At 39.5% G+C, this 16,817-nt stretch overlaps 2 protein-coding genes across 4 annotated transcripts in view; both read right to left on the bottom strand.

Moving 5' to 3' along the window:
• Positions 1–9,291, bottom strand: part of sil1 (SIL1 nucleotide exchange factor) — a 14,069-nt gene extending 4,778 nt beyond the window's left edge. Inside the window, exons 1-10 of one of the 3 annotated variants that reach the window (XM_080008503.1) lie at positions 9,193–9,291; positions 8,779–8,873; positions 8,190–8,334; positions 5,333–5,438; positions 4,563–4,677; positions 2,556–2,642; positions 1,976–2,071; positions 1,164–1,285; positions 594–690; positions 304–468 (exon numbers count right to left, since the gene is read on the bottom strand). In XM_080008503.1, the coding sequence (XP_079864629.1) occupies positions 304–468; positions 594–690; positions 1,164–1,285; positions 1,976–2,071; positions 2,556–2,642; positions 4,563–4,677; positions 5,333–5,438; positions 8,190–8,334; positions 8,779–8,871 (1,026 nt within the window). In that variant the 5' untranslated portion in view covers positions 8,872–8,873; positions 9,193–9,291. Of the gene's footprint in view, positions 1–303; positions 469–593; positions 691–1,163; positions 1,286–1,975; positions 2,072–2,555; positions 2,643–4,562; positions 4,678–5,332; positions 5,439–8,189; positions 8,335–8,778 lie in introns of all 3 variants that reach the window. The other 2 variants (XM_080008504.1, XM_080008502.1) reach the window with 2 other exon arrangements.
• Positions 9,292–11,740: 2,449 nt separating this feature from the next.
• Positions 11,741–16,817, bottom strand: part of spdl1 (spindle apparatus coiled-coil protein 1) — a 31,206-nt gene continuing 26,129 nt past the window's right edge. Inside the window, exons 13-14 of the mRNA XM_080008695.1 lie at positions 13,707–13,785; positions 11,741–13,233 (exon numbers count right to left, since the gene is read on the bottom strand). Of these exons, the coding sequence (XP_079864821.1) occupies positions 13,053–13,233; positions 13,707–13,785 (260 nt within the window). The 3' untranslated portion in view covers positions 11,741–13,052. The remainder of the gene's footprint in view (positions 13,234–13,706; positions 13,786–16,817) is intronic.

Raw genomic sequence — 16,817 nt, 5'->3', positions numbered from 1 at the left:
AGGTACATGAATGAGATGCATGCTTCAGCTACGTATCAGACAGCACAATCTGCCTTCTGAAACTTTGTGATATGAGAACTATTGTTCTAGGTTGGTCAGCATGTTAAAACACCATCTAGTGGATTCAATTCCCCGCTGTTGGACACTGAAATTGTTTGGTAGATCACAAATGAAACGGTTGAAAAAAATAATGCATATCATGGCAATTACATTTTTTACATGCAGACATAAAGTAGTCTCTGCAAGCGAAAGCTTGAGGTAGGCTTGTGTTTCTAAAAAGGCGTCTGGGTTCTGGGTCAATACCTTCTCTGTGATGATATCAGACAGCAAGGTGACGATGCGGACACGGAGAGCACCCCTAGCATCTGCATGAAACAGCTCTGACAGGACCTGCAGCCCCCCGTGGGAGAGGAAATATCTCTGGGCGTACGGGAAGTGGCGCAATAGGGACGCTGCTGCAAACAGAACCTGAAAGTTACACAGACAGGTGGAAAAAATATTTTTGGTTTGACACATGTTAATTGTATAGCTGTGTCACTGTGTGTGTGTGTGTGTGTGTGTGTGTGTGTGTGTGTGTGTGTGTGTGTGGCTACCTTCTTTTTGACACTGAGTGGGCGTGGTGTCGCTAGTAATACCAACAACTTCTGCAGACCTCCTCTCTCTACGACCTCCACCTGAACTGTTGGATTGCTGCAGGACAGAGGCAGAATTACAAATTACAAACCCTGCAGGCTTGTTAGGGAGAATTGAATGTTAGTTTGACATGAACCATGAAGTGCAATTCCTGAATATAAAATGTATGTGTTTTTCTTCATACTTGGTAGCCACCATTGTTGAGCAACTCTTGTAATGACTTCATGATTAATGACTTTTTTGCATGTTAAGTGACAGTGCTGCAGGATATAGAAAATATGTAACGTGCCAAAAAGTTAAATTTCATTGACAATATGACATGTGATATCAGGGCAACAGGAGTATAACTGTCAAGACAATTTTATTTTTTTTTACTGTGGCGACTATACATTTTCAAGAGAAAAGTATGCATGACTTAAATGTGCCACAAACATATCAAGGAGTTCCAGTTGTCTGTTTTGTTTCTCGTTCTAATGTTGGTGAACGATTGAAACTGTGGGCCAGTAGGCACATCAAGAGAGAGTTCCTACCTGGCCAGTGCAGATCCCAGGACAAAGGCAGAACTTTCCTGCAGTCTGTAGTCTGAGCTGTTTAGACCTCCAAGTATGATTTTCAGACCACCCATTGAGCACAATGTCTGGGCATTGTCCACCTAGCACACACACGCAGACACACTTTTGCCCTTCTGTTATAAACATTTCATCTTTTTTGAGTATAATGAAACTTGTTTTAGGTAACAGTAAGACAGAGGTCTCCAAAGACATGTAGGTTACAACTAGGATGTAATGTTTTGTCAACAATTATTTGGGCTGAAAATAATTTTATCAAATCATTGAACAATACCTTAGCTAAAAAAGTGGAAGTGAGCTTTCTCACATTGTGATTTAATGTGGATGGAAGAATATTCTGCGATCATTCATCAGTTTGGGTAAAACAAAAATATGATTGCAACTTTAACATTGGAAAGCTTTGAATTGAACTTCTCAATCATCATTAATGACCATCATCACCATTTCGAGATTTGTTTCTCGACATGTGTTGCTACTGCAACAACTCAAAACAGTATTGTCAGCTTTGATGTTCAACGTTCATCTCTCTTCTGGCAGTCTGTCAGCATTTTATTTATAAAGTTATTAGCGCAATCACAAAAAAATACTACTTTTGAGCGCTCAATGTAGGGTGATGGAGTTCAGCAACCGTAGGGGGAACAGAACAACCCAGGAGACATATCAGTCAGTGAGTCAGATCAGTCCACACATATGGTGAAAATTGTAAGAAGATACCATCCAACTGCTTTCGGGAAACATGTGATTCCTGTACATTGTGAATGATCAGCGTCTACCTGATGTACAAGATATTCTAGCTCCAGCAGGATTTGAAGCCTTCCCTCTGTGGTGCTGTTGGTGCTGTTTAATTGGTCCAGAAGGCGCCTCAGAACCTGGGTGTGGCAGACGAGGGGGGCGTGGTTAAGCCAGGGTCTGCAAGTGACTGTACTGGCTTCTTCCCGCTGCAGTGCAGCTGTACCGGGTCCACCTAATCAGCCTCATTAGCGTTGATCGGACCAGGCTCGACCAGGCTGGGAGAGTTTTCTTACAGACCGTGACCGAGGAAAACCAGACACTGATTATTCGCTTGATTTTATGTTCCCGGTTTTGGCCAGCGAGTCTTTTTGTTTACGAATATGAATAAAACTCTCTCTACGTCGGCGCCCCACTGCCAGAAAGACTATCTCCCACCCTGAGACGGTAGCTGTGGGTAGAGACTCCCACACTGGGTAAATCAAAATGACAAAAACATTCCTAATAAAGGGAGGTGCGATTCATTGAAAGAAACTATGGAATTATCAAGGACAGAATAAGTGACCATAAGTACAGACTGTGTAATGTGGCATTTGCACCATAATCGTGTTTCCGTTGAGCTACCTGAACATCGGTCTCGACCAGCAGTTCCAGCTCAGCCATGTCCCTCTTCAACTCCTCTAATGGCCGAAATTGAGAAGCCTTGGATTCCTGAAGAAAAAAAACAAACATTGTGAACGTTTATACATTGGTTATGTGCATTTGTGTTGCTTTTACATATGTTATACAAGCTTTACAAAGAGTTATTTTGGTTCATTGTAAAAAAAAAAAAAAAAAAAAAAAGTCCCGCTTCTTCCATGGTTTGGCTCAGTATTTGAAACTGATTTGACGGGAGGTTGAAAAATAAAAATTACTTACCAATCCTAACAGGATAAGACTCACAAGTGTTTACCGTAATGCGTTCAGCATTCTGAACTGTTTGAATGCAAGAAACTATGCTATTGGTCCAAATCACAGTGTTACCGAGATGTTAAAAAGTGCTACATGGCTCGCTAAGTCATTTAATTGTTAAGTGAAACTTTGTGATAAAAAAGTTTAGAGAAGGTGCTCTAAGCTGCTAGGTATGCATTTTTCTCTTCAGCAGAACATAAAATGAAATTGCTGCAGAAAACATCACTGTAGTGATGCTTCTGTGTAGTCATGCTTGGCCAAACCACAACATCAAATGATGACATGGCATTTTTATAATATGTGCTTTGTATTGTAGATTGTGAATGTCAACAGTAGATAAAGACAAAATTGGCCTACAACAGTGCCTGTGGTTAAATGGTGCATACGCACGTTTTAACAAAAAATTACTTGAAAGAATTTTTACTTACTTTAGAAACAAATTTAGAACTGCCTCTGATCACTCGTGCACACAAATGATAGATGCCAGTCCTACAAAATGATCCATCTGAACCTTAACAAAATTTAATTGGGATATAACCCCAACTAGTAGAAATTGGTAAATATTATTGGTGATAATACAACACAATATAAAATAAAGTTATAGTATATTTTGAAATTCTGCCATCTGGCAAGAGGTTGCACTCAATCAGGACCAAAACCTCACACCACAAGAACAGTTTCTACACCATGGCAGTGGGGATAACCACCGCCCACTCACTGTCTATCTTTATTTGTATATTGTATAGACAGTTAATGTAAATTTTTTAATGGTATATATTTTTTTGTTCTATTTTATTTTGTTTTTTTCAGACTTAGGTTTTTTTTCTTTTTTTTAATGCTTATGGTCTGTGCTGGAGTGCACCAACCATACCATAAGAAATTCCTTGTACTGTATATGTAAATGTACCTGGCGAAATAAAATCGTTGAGATGAGGAAATCACCATTGCATGCTTCTACTTAAATGCCCTACTTTCATGATATAATATCACTGTAGCGTGAACTTTTTACATTTTCCATCAATTTTACCCGAAAGCCAAATATCCCTAACTTTTTGTGAGTAGTGTATATACACAGTACAATAAAATTGTTACTTCATACATAATATGGAAATAAAATATATTATAGAACGACCCAGAGACATCAACCGGACTTGCATAACATCAGTTCATGAAAATGAAGTTCCCAACAACACGGTTCCATTGAAATGGACCAAACATTGCCTGTCCCTCAGAGACATTTCATCATTGTTTTAAAATTTTGGGACTAAAATAAAACGGACACGATTCAGACCCATAATTCTGGAGCTGCAAGCAAACTCCATGTGGGAGGACACAAACACACAATATATTTTTGACTGACTTGGGGGTGAGTAAGGAATGTCAACGTTCAACATTCCGCTAGCTTACTATGCATGTCGTCTGTATATAAAATGATTTTTCTTATTCATCGCATTTCAGTCTATTGGGTGTGCAAGTGTTGGTAATTACAAGTTGCAGCCGCTTGTTTGTCCATTTAGAATAGTTCAGATTCATCAACATATGTATGTGGGTGAGAACAAGTGAGGCTGGTATGCACGCGTCTTGATTCCGGCTGTGATTTTGCATGTCCAGCTTTTTTGTGCACAAAGCAAGACTTGAATGAATAAGGCCATTTGTGCATGGAATATCAGATATGGATACCCTGTTCTGGTCCTGCGAGTCTTTGCTCAGTGGGCCAGAGTCTTCCTTTATCTTCTTCAGCACATGTTTGAGCTCATCAGCACCAAAGTAGGACTCTGCGTCCGCCTTCTTTTGCCTACCAGAAAGAATGAGACCAAGAGGCAGTATCATCACCGCTTATTAAAGAGCAGTTTCTCAGTAGTCCCTTCGCAGAAGTAATCAATGTAGTAAACAATGAAGTAAACAATGACGTAGGAAGTAAATCCACAGCTTTCTATCTGACACTTATTAAAATGCTGGTTCCCGTCATTTATAACTGTTCATAGCAAATGAGGAACTTAATGAACACTTTACTATTGATAAACTAATTCACTGTGCTTATATACAGTCCAATGGGACAGACATTTAAGCCTTCAAAGAACACAAAAAACCCCCAAAAACATTAAATTTCCTTAGGATAAAACTATCATGCAGAGAAAATGATTTCAGCCCAAGGAATGACGCGATCTTAAAAGTCCTCCAACGAAACCTGAACTGCATGTTAATGTGTGCGCATATGTGCTGCTGTTTGCCACACTGATTGCTTTGCCTCTGATTCTGTATATTACACATACATTACAGTGACAGTAGGCAAAGTAGCCGCAAAGTTCTTGTGACTCTTTTTTCATGTGTTGATATCAGGCCATAACATTTATTTGCTGGAAATGCCTGACCTCTATTCTCTTCAGCGTCAATTATCTATTATTAAGGAATTAGCCACAAATAAGCTATTAGACATTTATGTAGCATACCTGCGTGTGTGTATCCAATATTTCATCTGTTCCTCACCCAGCCTGACCTCTCTCTGTCCTGTCTGGAGGTTCAGCCTCACATGTGAGCCTATTGGTACTGCCTGGCCTGGACACAGAGCAGTGCACGCACACATGATTCAAGCTTCAGGAGCTTTATTCGTCACATACACAACTTTAAATTTGGGGTTAAAAGAATACACAAGATAAAGTTTAACACATAGTTAAGCAGATAAAAGAAGGAGAGAGAGACAGGCAGAAAGTGGGAAGAACAAAGAAGACCATAGAGCCAGTGTGTCAAACAAAGTCATACATGGGGGAAATTCACAGCAATACAAAGCAAGCAAGGGAATTGGGTTAAAAATGCTTATTATTAAATTTAGTTCGACAGTAAAGCCTGATTTGTCTGGAAACCTTTGGAAATTATGGCTGTTTAAGAGACTGAAATGTTTGGTAATTGAAAAACTACGATACATGACCCTCTGGGTGGGCGTTCCAGCCTGGTTTTGGGGCAGTGGTCTGTGCTTGCCGTCTGAGGCCTTATGCCTATGCATGGGGTGGGTTGTGTGTGCAGGCTCATCTTGTGCATTTGGGGACTGGTTTGCAAGTCTCCGGGGCATGTGTGCTCTGTGGGCTCTTGGCTTCTTTATGAGTTTGGGGTTATCCTGCGGCTGCGGTGATTTGGGCTCAAGATTAATTATTAAGTGTGTTGTTTTTGTGGCCTTTCTGCTGCTCGCAGGCCAGAACTAATTGGGACCAATGCTGGACACACGCACACATACATAAACACACATACATAAACACACACACGCACACACCCACGCAGTCCTTCTTTCTTCCACTTTGTTATAGTTGTCACAGGAAGAGGCCACGTGCCCCAATTGTTGTTCCAATTTTTGTCAATTGAATTATGTTCTGTCAAATACATGTGGTGATTATCCCCCTCTCGAATGATGATAAGTTGTTTCGCTGATCAAAACATGGTAAGATCGTCTTCTGTAGAGCGGGATTCGTGCCAGCCAGAAATGCTTAACAGAACTGCTGTTTCTCTTACAGTTCCATAGGCCAAAGGACAGAGTTCATCCAAAGGATTGAGTTAATAATATTCTTAAATATGAATTATTAAGATTGACTTTATACCAACTGCCTGCATGTCCTCCCTCACCACATCCATGTAATGTAACTCATCTCTCCTACACACGTGTCCAAACCATCTCAATCTGGTCTCTCTCACTCTTCCACCAAACTGTCCAACTTGAGCTGTCCCTCTAATGTACTCATTCTTAATCCTGTCCATCCTTGTCACTCCCAATGAAAATCTTAACATCCTCAACTGTGCCACCTCCAGTTCAGCCACCTGCCTTTTTGTCAGTGCCACCGCCTCTAAACTGTACAACATAGCTGGTCTCACTTGGCTGGCCCAGTCTGCTGACAGCATAGGTAAAAAGAAAAAAAAAGAAAAAACTGTTCCTGTTCCTAAGTCAATCCAAGTGGTTTATGCAAACTCCACTAATCAATGATGAAATATGAAAGTTATTATACAAAATAATTAATATGGAGACATGTTTTCAGTAGACATTTAGTAATAAATATTATTTTGTGCTTTGCAGTTGCCATTGTCAAGTAAGTGATGTACATGGCTGGTAGCAAAGGGGGGAAAAAGCTGGTTCGTTTGACCGGAAAAGTTCAGATAAATAGTGTTCTACTGTGTGTTATACAGGTATTCCTCACTTAACAACAGAGTTTCGTTCCTACGACCAGGTCGCTAAGCGAATTGGTCGATAAGCGTTATTTCAGTCTTGCAGATTGTGATCGCTAGTGTAGCAAATACTGACCGACTGCGGAAACAAGACTGAGACTGAGAAAGGGTGATGCGCGATGAGATGCTTGACGCTGAGACGCCACGCTGCGTACAATACCGACTGGTCAGAACTGGTCGTAAGTCCAAACAGTCGTTGAACAGGTAGGTCGTTAAGTGAGGAGTACCTGTATATGCATATATGGCATGAACAGCATAAATACCGTATTTAAAGAACATCAGCACTGTTATTTTAATTTGAAGTTGTCTCTAGCAATTTAATGTGTGAAAAACACAGAAACTTTGAATGACAAATTTAAGGCTGGCAATATGACTTGAAACCAAAGCTACATCGAATTAAAAGCAATTGGTGATATACCTGCAAGCTTTCTTGTCCTCAGTGAAAGGATTTTTTAATTATTTGGACCCCTTCTAAACTTGATTGCTGAAATTCACTGAGCTGTAGTAGGAATCTGGACTGTGAATCCAAGTATCAAAAATCTGTACAACCCAGTTTGAGACACAAATGTAAATTAGTGTCTTTCAGTTGGCAAAGTCCTGAGGGGTGGCCAGTTTTTTGTCATAAATTTGAGAGTAGCTGTTTAACTAACAGTCAAGAGTTAAACGTTAACACTAATATGAAAAAAATAGAAATAGTGATTGAATGAGACAGGCTTCAGCCGGAAGATCCCACAGTGTCATTTAAGTCTGCTACTGAATCTCAAACGGTTCAGGGTTACCTAAAATAGTGATGGCAGATTAAACAGCGAAACATGTATGAAACACCTTGGAGTATTCCCAACCAACACAAACTTATGTAAAAGAAAATCCCTTCGTCGTGTCAAATATTGCACTGCTAGAAATAAGGAAAATTTAAAAAAAGGAAAATAAGCTTTCATGTAAAATGAAGAGAATATCTTGGAATTGGTAGGCCTAATAATATTTTAATGTTTCTTTTTTAAATGGAGGACATGTATGCTTTGTGTGCCTTCCCAGCAAAGTCTTTGCCAATATATCTGTGAAACTGGTATATGGGAGATCGCCATCCGAGACAGATTTTACCTGGTTTTAGAGTTTGCCACTGATCAGTGGGTTGGACAACCTCAGGATGTTCTTCTGCAATAGAATCCTCAGTCACCATGGCCTCTGCATCATCTTGTGTAATGCCACCTTCAGTCTTTTCCACCACAGTGAGCGCACAATTGGACTGTACAGGGATGCAGATGTGGGCAATATGGAAAATTGTGGCATGACACATGACTGCCTTTTGCACTCCTCTCCTAGTGTGATGAATCGCAGGATAGTATCCAATGTGGACTGAGCTTCATCGGTTCAAGGCAAAGCCTAACATGATTACATATGGCCTAATTTTACAGTGATTGTAAAAAATATTATACATGGGAAGGGTGTCCACTGGAAGGGTCCCAGCCTGACTGCCACAGTAAAACCATTTTTTTTTTAGGGAAAACTGTTGTATTGGAGAACAGGTCATCATTGCGATTAAGTCTCATCATCAATCAGAAAATACACATGAACTATACAATACGTTAATTTGTTTAACAAAGAATCACTTGAAATAACATATCAAACTGAGGTTTTGTGTTAGGTCTAATTTCTTATGCTACAGTTCCGAGATTGAAAGATGATTTACCTTCTGGGCGAGGGTGGTCATCAACTGAGCACATTGCAGCAGCACGACAACGATTGCCCAACCCCTGTGATGACTGAATACCATCAGCCTCATAACTAAAAAACAATATTGTTATTTGGTTAGAATTTTATCGCGATTAACAAAAGAAAAACCGATTAGTCTCATTCTAATAATAAAAAAAAAAAAAGCTTTTATAACTATTTTTACTATATATATATATATATATATTAAAAAAGGCGAAACAGTTGGCTGGGTTGTGCACTGGGATTCGTTGTGTAAAAACGTTTTCTTGAATTAGATAGAAATAAAAGGCAATATTAAAGTTAGCCTGTCAACTAGGCAGAACTCACGACTTTCACTAAATCATTCGAGCATCATTCGGGCTTCAAGAAAGGGAGAACAGGGATCACTGACAATGAAATCGGTGCGTAAACCCCTGAAAGTGCGACTGTCTACATGGTTGTTTCTTGTTGGAAGATGGTCGCTCGCACACTACGCTTGTTTTGTTCCGGAAAGAAGTCAACCTCAGACAGCCAATGACAATGAAGAGTGTCAAGGCTAGTCTGGACCAATCGCTAAACAGCACGAAAATGTCGAGTTCTGTGATATTATATAAGAAAGAGCTTTACAGCGGAGCTCACTACTTGAAGAGCGATGCCGAGAAAATGTCCTAGGTCGTGTTTATTAAATGTTATAATTTGCTTAGAACTTACATGAATTACAATCTATCCTATATAGAATGTACATGTCGTGTTCTTGCTAAAAGGTTAATCGTGTTTTAGTTTCAGACAAAATTCCAGTTTTGCTCTACAGCTATGCTTTTTTTTTTTTTAATAACTTCTGGTCACTTGCTCTTTCAAGATTACGCTGCGCACAACAGAACTCCAAACATCCAAGCCCCTGTCAAATGCCGTAGGTGTCTTTGCTGTATCCCATTGAAGTTGGCACTCGGAGAGATCCGACCCCCTCCTGGCGAGAATGCAAAGGAACGGCCATTTAAGTCTGGATTCGGGGCATTTCGGGGAAAACACGGACCCGACGTCACAACAATATTAAATGTTCCTGCTGTCACCCTGAACGACGGCTTCTGGGAAAACACCGCGTCACGTCCATTTAGATTTTTTTTTAATTTTCCAGTGAATTTTAATTAAAAGCGGGTTACATAAAAATAAAAATATAAATGAGATACAACAATAAAATAAAATAATAAAACACGGGGTTACCTTTTATTAACTCTGTGTAGCGGGAACTAATGCTTATTTTTAACACATGCTGTGTTTATGAAACACTTTACTTCTAAAAGGAAAACAAGTCGAGAGTGGACTCAAAATCTTCCCTCTTGTGCGTAAAACTTTAACATCAAAATAAAAAAATAAATAGAAAGTGCCCTATTATGCTCCCTTTTACACAAGTTAAATATAGGTCTCTTGTGAACGTTTTTGCTGAAAACACCACTCATACCGTTTTTAAACCAAAATTAACAGGTTTCCCGAGTAAACCCGCTAAAATAGGCGATTGACACCTTTCCCATTGGCAGGAGAAATTCTGTTTTCTTTTGCTGGTGTCACGTAGACGAACAAGTTAGAAAAGCGGCGTGTCATGGTGCCAGTGTGCTTAGGTCATGGTGCCAGTGTGCTTAGGTCATGGTGCCAGTGTGCTTAGGTCATGGTGCCAGTGTGCTTAGGAACAAAACAGTAAGGACAGCAACTGAAACGAACAACATAAAACTGTAAAAAAGTATTTTGCTCCAAACTTGTGGGAGACAGACACTGCACCGCCACACTGTGACCCTAGCGCGGGGAATTTTAGTTTCATGTAAATATCGGAAAATAAAATAAATCTACAATAAAAACACTACTTTTTTAATTGGTTTTGTTTGGAAAAATGCAGTGGATCGCTTACTACAGTCAATGTACCGCATACTTTTTTTTTGTCCCCCTACAAAGCCGAATTAAAAAAAAATACTTACATTTCCATCGTCTGCAGTTATTTCACGGACTGTTGGTATTTATTTCTTTCTTTTAAACAATTTGTTTGTTGAGTCACTAAGATGGAGGGCGAAAGGTGCGCTCCGACTCAATAAAATGATATATTTTACAATATGTCCACTTGAGAGGACAGAACAGAGTCCCGACAGCTTGTGAGATGTACAGTGCGCAAGAAAAAAGTCTCGGTAGGCCAAAGGGTAAAATGTAGAAGTGCCAGTAATGTGTATCGGTGAGAACTGGCCCACTTCAAGCACAGCTTTTAGTGTTAGCCTAGAGTATTCATCCATAATGCAAGTGGTTGGTGGTTTCATGTCCGTCCCTGCTGAATAGTATGCCAATTTGGATGCAGCAACTTCATTTTTTTTTTTAATATTAACAATATGTTAATATAGTAATATAGTTAGTGTTAGTAAGTTAGTTTATATAGTAAGTGGCAGGGTGGCACGGTGGCACAGCAAAACGGTTCTGGGTTCGATTCCCGCCTGGGGTGCTGTTGGCACTGTGATCCGGTGGGTTATCTCTCAATAATGGGCTTTTCTTTGTGGAGTTTGCATGTTCTCGGAAAGGACCCCCACCTAAAACATGCACTCATCGTCTGACCTGCGATGAACATATGGAGCCAGGTCATTGAATGCTGCCCACTGCTCCTGCCTGCCTCCCTCAGAGGAAGGACAAGCCAGGATGGGTCAAATGCAGAGGCCACATTTCACCAGCCACCATCCTATGCATATGTTGTAGTGTGGCGTGATCAGTAAGGATTCTTCTAATATTGTAGATAAACAGTACATGGCAAATAAAGAATCACCATATGAGCTTAACAGATGACAAATGAAAACACTGCACAATATAATCATACACAGTATCACATATGAATGCAGAAAAACAAGCAGTATAATGAAAATACAAAGGTGTCATCTTATTTCTTTGGAAATCAGCAAGGTTCATTTAGTATAAAGATTTTGCTCACACAAAGCGATGAATAAATATTACTGAAATTTATTAACACCAAGGGTTTCAAGAAATAACCATTTTATTAATGTTTTGTATTATACACTTGTATTTGACTGTTAATGTAACACCAATGGCAAGGCTTTCTAACATTAAATAGAATGAAGTAGTCACTTCACTTCACAGTGCCTAGTACTGCCTAGTATTATATTCTAGTTAGTAGTTGCTAGTGCAACAGTTACTATAACTATTTTAGTTTTACTCGTCAAAATGTATTAGGTACTAGTACTTATTCATTAGATACCAGTAACTATTCAAATTGTTACTAGTAATTATTATGATATTTCTAGTAAAAATTTGGACAATTTTGTCATTGAATCCTATGGGGCTCCGTGTTTAAGATATTAAGTATTTGCCTCTGATTAGTATCTATTTTGATTGTTACTAGCATCCACTCCAATTTTACTAGTGACTATTAATTAAGTAATTGTAATTATTCACTAGTAACTGGTGCCGTTTCTGTTGTTCACAGTAACTTTTTTTGTTTAACCAGTAACAGTGTAGTAGTAGTCAAAGTAGTAGTCAAAACAGCTCGTTGACACTTTATTTTAAAATGTTGCTAGTAAAAATAAAAATGTTACTAGGGACAACAGGAAAGTACACTAGTCCCAAATTAATACTAGTACTCAATTAATTGTAAGTAGTAAAATTGAAATAGATACTTGTAACAATCTGAATAAATACTAGTCTGAGGCAAATATTTTATATCTGAAACACGGAGCTGAATATAATTCAATGACAAAATTGTCCAAATTGTAACTGGTAACATTGCAGTAGTTACTAATAATTGGAATAGTTACTCATATCTAATAAATATGTAATAGTACATAATACATTTTGACTAGTAAAACTAAAATTGTTACTATAGTATATCTATTGGAATAGAAACTAAAGTTTAAGTACTTGTGACTTTTAAAAAGTGACTAGTTCGTCCTGGATTAAATGTTAAAACGACTTGCCTTAAGACACCAGTAGTCTGTATCGGCTAAAAGCCAAGGATGAGGACACAGAACTCATAATCAACTTATATATAAAAAAAAAATAAAAATAAAAAAAATGGATGGAAAAATAAAGAGGCAACTGTGCATCCCTTTTTAACATACGTTTCATGTGGTTTCACGTTGGTTCTCTGGACAACCCTTCCAATCCATACTTTCTGGGATTCATGTCAGGAGTATATGTCGCATATCTGAGATATATTATTCATCGAAAAGGTATGAAATGTGACTATGTTAATGCCAGCAGATCAGAACCAATAGCAGAATGCTTGGATGCGTCTTACTGCTGGGCACACTGGTTCTCCATGCTGTTGTTGCCGCTGATGTGGATGACCTCTACTGGCTTCCTTCTCCTCCTGCCCTCCTCCCCTGCCTTCTCTCTTCTTTGCCTTGTGTACTGCTGCTCATTCTTTGCCCCTTCCTTCTCGTTCCCTTTTGTTTCATGGTCAGTCACGTGGGAACTAAAGAAGGGGGAGTTGACAACATTCCAATGAGACGTAATCTAGTTTTCACACACTGACAACGCACCATCTCTCCGTCTATCCATCTCTCCTTCTATTTATGTATTAATGTCCTATCTGGGAGAGCACACACACACACACACACACACACACACACACACACACACACACACACACACACACACACACACACACACACACACACACACACACACACACACACACACACACACACACACACACACACACACACACTCTTTTGTGTTTAAAAATGTAGTTCACAACATTGTAATCAAATTTTAAAATGACATTTTGGAAGACAATTTCAACAAGTGGACACGAGGAAACTCCGGACAAGCTGGACTTTTACTCTCATGTACTGGTCCATCTGTTGTCATACCATGTACAGGTTAACTTTATTAACATTCACGTTTCCACATCACTGACGCCACCTGGAAGGTAAGTGTACTGACCGCGAATGGTGGGGAATGGTAACTGGAGGCTCTTCAGAGATCCTTACACACGTAGCCTGGGAAGGTTCATGCCGAGAGTCTAGTAGAAATGGAAAATGGGTTTAAATAATGACGTCAACACAAGGTTTACAATTAGTAGGGGTCCAGCCTTTTTTGTCCATTATTGTTATTGCTTGGATTTTCTATTTTTAATGTTCTTGACGTTTTCAGGCTAAAAGTATCTGAAACACGACAACCGCAGAATGCAGACATGGTTGAAGGGACATGGAACCGGGACGTTTCAGACGTGTTATTATTCGAGTTTGATCAATATAGATGTACATTTGGAGCAGAAATTGGTGAATAACTAATTTTACCGGAAGTCGAAGAATGTTACCGCGATTTGATTAGTGTCTTTATGACATCATAATCCGAAGCTATATAAGTCTAAGTTTTGTCTTTCGGAAGTCATTCACAACCAGCCACTTGTGCCCTGTGGACTGCATAGTGTTTGCTACGCATAGACAGGCAACTTGAGTCAATGCTAGGTTTAAAGGAAACTCCAAAAACGAACTTGTGCTGCATTTTACAAAACCGCAAAAACTATAATCACAGAATGTGAACTGCAGGAAGTTCTAAGAACCTTTGGAGTAACAGTCCCTTTCTTTTGTATCTGCAATGCATGATCAAGGAACAATTGTAATAATTAAAACAGTTCTTGAGGGACATTTAAACTAAATGACACAAGAGGAACATTTAGTGACGTAAGTTCACGGTGATTGGTCCAGATGTAAGTCCAAGGTGATTGGAAAAAAACACATGAAAAATAAGATACTTAATTGAAGGTAAACATGTCTTTATACACAATTTATTTCCAAAACTTTAAACCTATGTTTAAAAAAAAGTGTCCCTCCGCCCCAACCTCACAGTGGACACAACGGACTCAGAGACCCTCGATCACAACAGGTTTCCCTCAGTGCGACTGGACCCAGTCGCATTGCCAGTCATAAAAAAGGAGTGGACAGAGCATACATCCTGAGAGGTTTGTCACACTAGTGTTAAAGAAAAGACCATAAAAAATCTCAGAATACCTTGAAAAAAGTCATGAAACGGGTGAAAAAAACCCCCCAAAAACTATGCGCCATTTTTGTAACTCATGCTGCCAATCCAAAGAAGTCACCGCTAAAACTACGTTAGTTAGTACACAGCAGAGAAACAACCATTTCACACAAACAGCAAATCGTACAGCAGGAGTGCCGGTGCTGCCTTTGGCCGGGGAGAGTGCGGAGGAAACACCGGCGGTCCCCCGAGCTGACATGGCGGGTCTTCCTAAAATGGCAATCGGAATTCGAACTTGCACGTCTCCCAACCCAGCCCCCATCCCCGCAAAAGGAGAGCGATTAAAGAAAGAATCTGCGGTAGGAGAGACCCGAGGTCCTCTCAAAAACGTTCCCACATATAATCACAGAGCGCAGATTCGGGAACCTCATAACCTCCGAACTTACCTCTGAGCTAACATACCCAACAAGACAAAACTGGACACCTCCTTTTAGGTACGTATTCCTTTTTTTGGCTTCTATGAAATGGATCACAAGTTAAAAATGTTAAACATCATGGACCTAGGTCTGGACCAATCAACATGAACTTATGTCTGCATGTTGCTCTTCTGGCGTTTAAATATTCCTGAAGGACGGCGTTTGAAGAATTATGATCGTTCCTGGGACACTGCATCACTCAGTAATTTTAGTGGTGACTGTTTTCCTTAAATTACATTACATAAGTTACACTTGAAATACGAAAAATGTTGTGGTATTTCTTTGAGCAATTTCCAAATCACGGCTTCTATTTTTCAGACGCCTCGCTGGATCTTGAACGCATCACTTACTTGTACATTCGAGCGGAATCGACTTTTTGGTGTTTTTCATTAATCACAAGTAATTGGGACCATAGAGATAAAATATCAATCAAACAAATGCACAGATATCTACCAGGTAGGAAGGTACAGTCAAGCACGACCAGCTGACTCGGGGTCAAATTTGGTCAGTTTTCATTTCATTTCTGCTCCGTATGTGGATCGATTTGCATTCAACTTAAACCGCAAGATGCTAGTGACATACCGGTTTAAATGACACCTCAACCATTTCCATAGCTTATGTCATTGTTGTGTTCCAGATTGGACATATTTTGGCATTGAATGCATTAGACCATGTCTGTGATTTGTCAAATTTGGTCGGTTTTTCACAAATTTCTGTTCCATTTGTGGATAGATTTGGATGAAACTTAAACCACAAGATGTTTTTTACATACCGGTTCTAACAAGACAACAAGACAAGACGTTTCAAATAGTTTTAAATTAAAAAAATTCAGAGAAATTTTGCTGAACAAATAACAATTACGGATCCAACCCTGTGGGCTGGACCCCTAATAATAATAAGGGTGTTGTTCAATTTCAATTTGATTATATTAGCTTTTGTTGCCTTGTTCACTTATAATAGTTTTTTCTCTTGTTGCTAAATATGGTTTGATGGATATACACTACTCACAAAAAGTTAGGGATATTCGGCTTTCAGGTGAAATTTCAGGATGAAGATAAAATGCACTATAACCTTTACAGGTGACCTTCTCTAAACTTTTGAATGCACATGTCTAACTGTTCAATGTTTCAGTACTTTTTGCACAACTTGCTGTTCTCTAACAAGGAGCTGAAAGACAAAATTCACAACAGGTGTTTGATCCATGAATCGACCAATACAATTCCTGGTTCAATTAGAATTGGTATTTAAACAGTCCTCTTCATCATGCTGTTCACATTTTGACATCATGAGACCAAGACGACACATAACAATTGATCAACCTTGCCATTGCGAGGCTTCAAACAGGATGTTCTCAGAGGGAAGTGGCCACTGAGCTTAGAGTGTCACAGAGTGTCATCAGCAGGTTCCAACAGAGATACAGAGAGACTGCAAGAGTCACAGAAAGGCATAGAAGTGGACGTCCTTTGGCCACATCCCACACTGATGACCGCTTCATTGTGAACAGTGCCCTGCGGAACCGGATGATGAATGCCACTGAACTCCAGGCACATTTAAGGGAGGTGAGAGGCACCCAAGTGTCACGTCAGACCATTCGAAA

This window comes from Zeus faber, assembly GCF_960531495.2.
Source record: "Zeus faber genome assembly, chromosome: 10".
NCBI lineage: Eukaryota > Metazoa > Chordata > Actinopteri > Zeiformes > Zeidae > Zeus > Zeus faber.
Note: the sequence above shows the minus strand (reverse complement) of the source record. Positions and strands in the feature narration are given on the sequence as shown.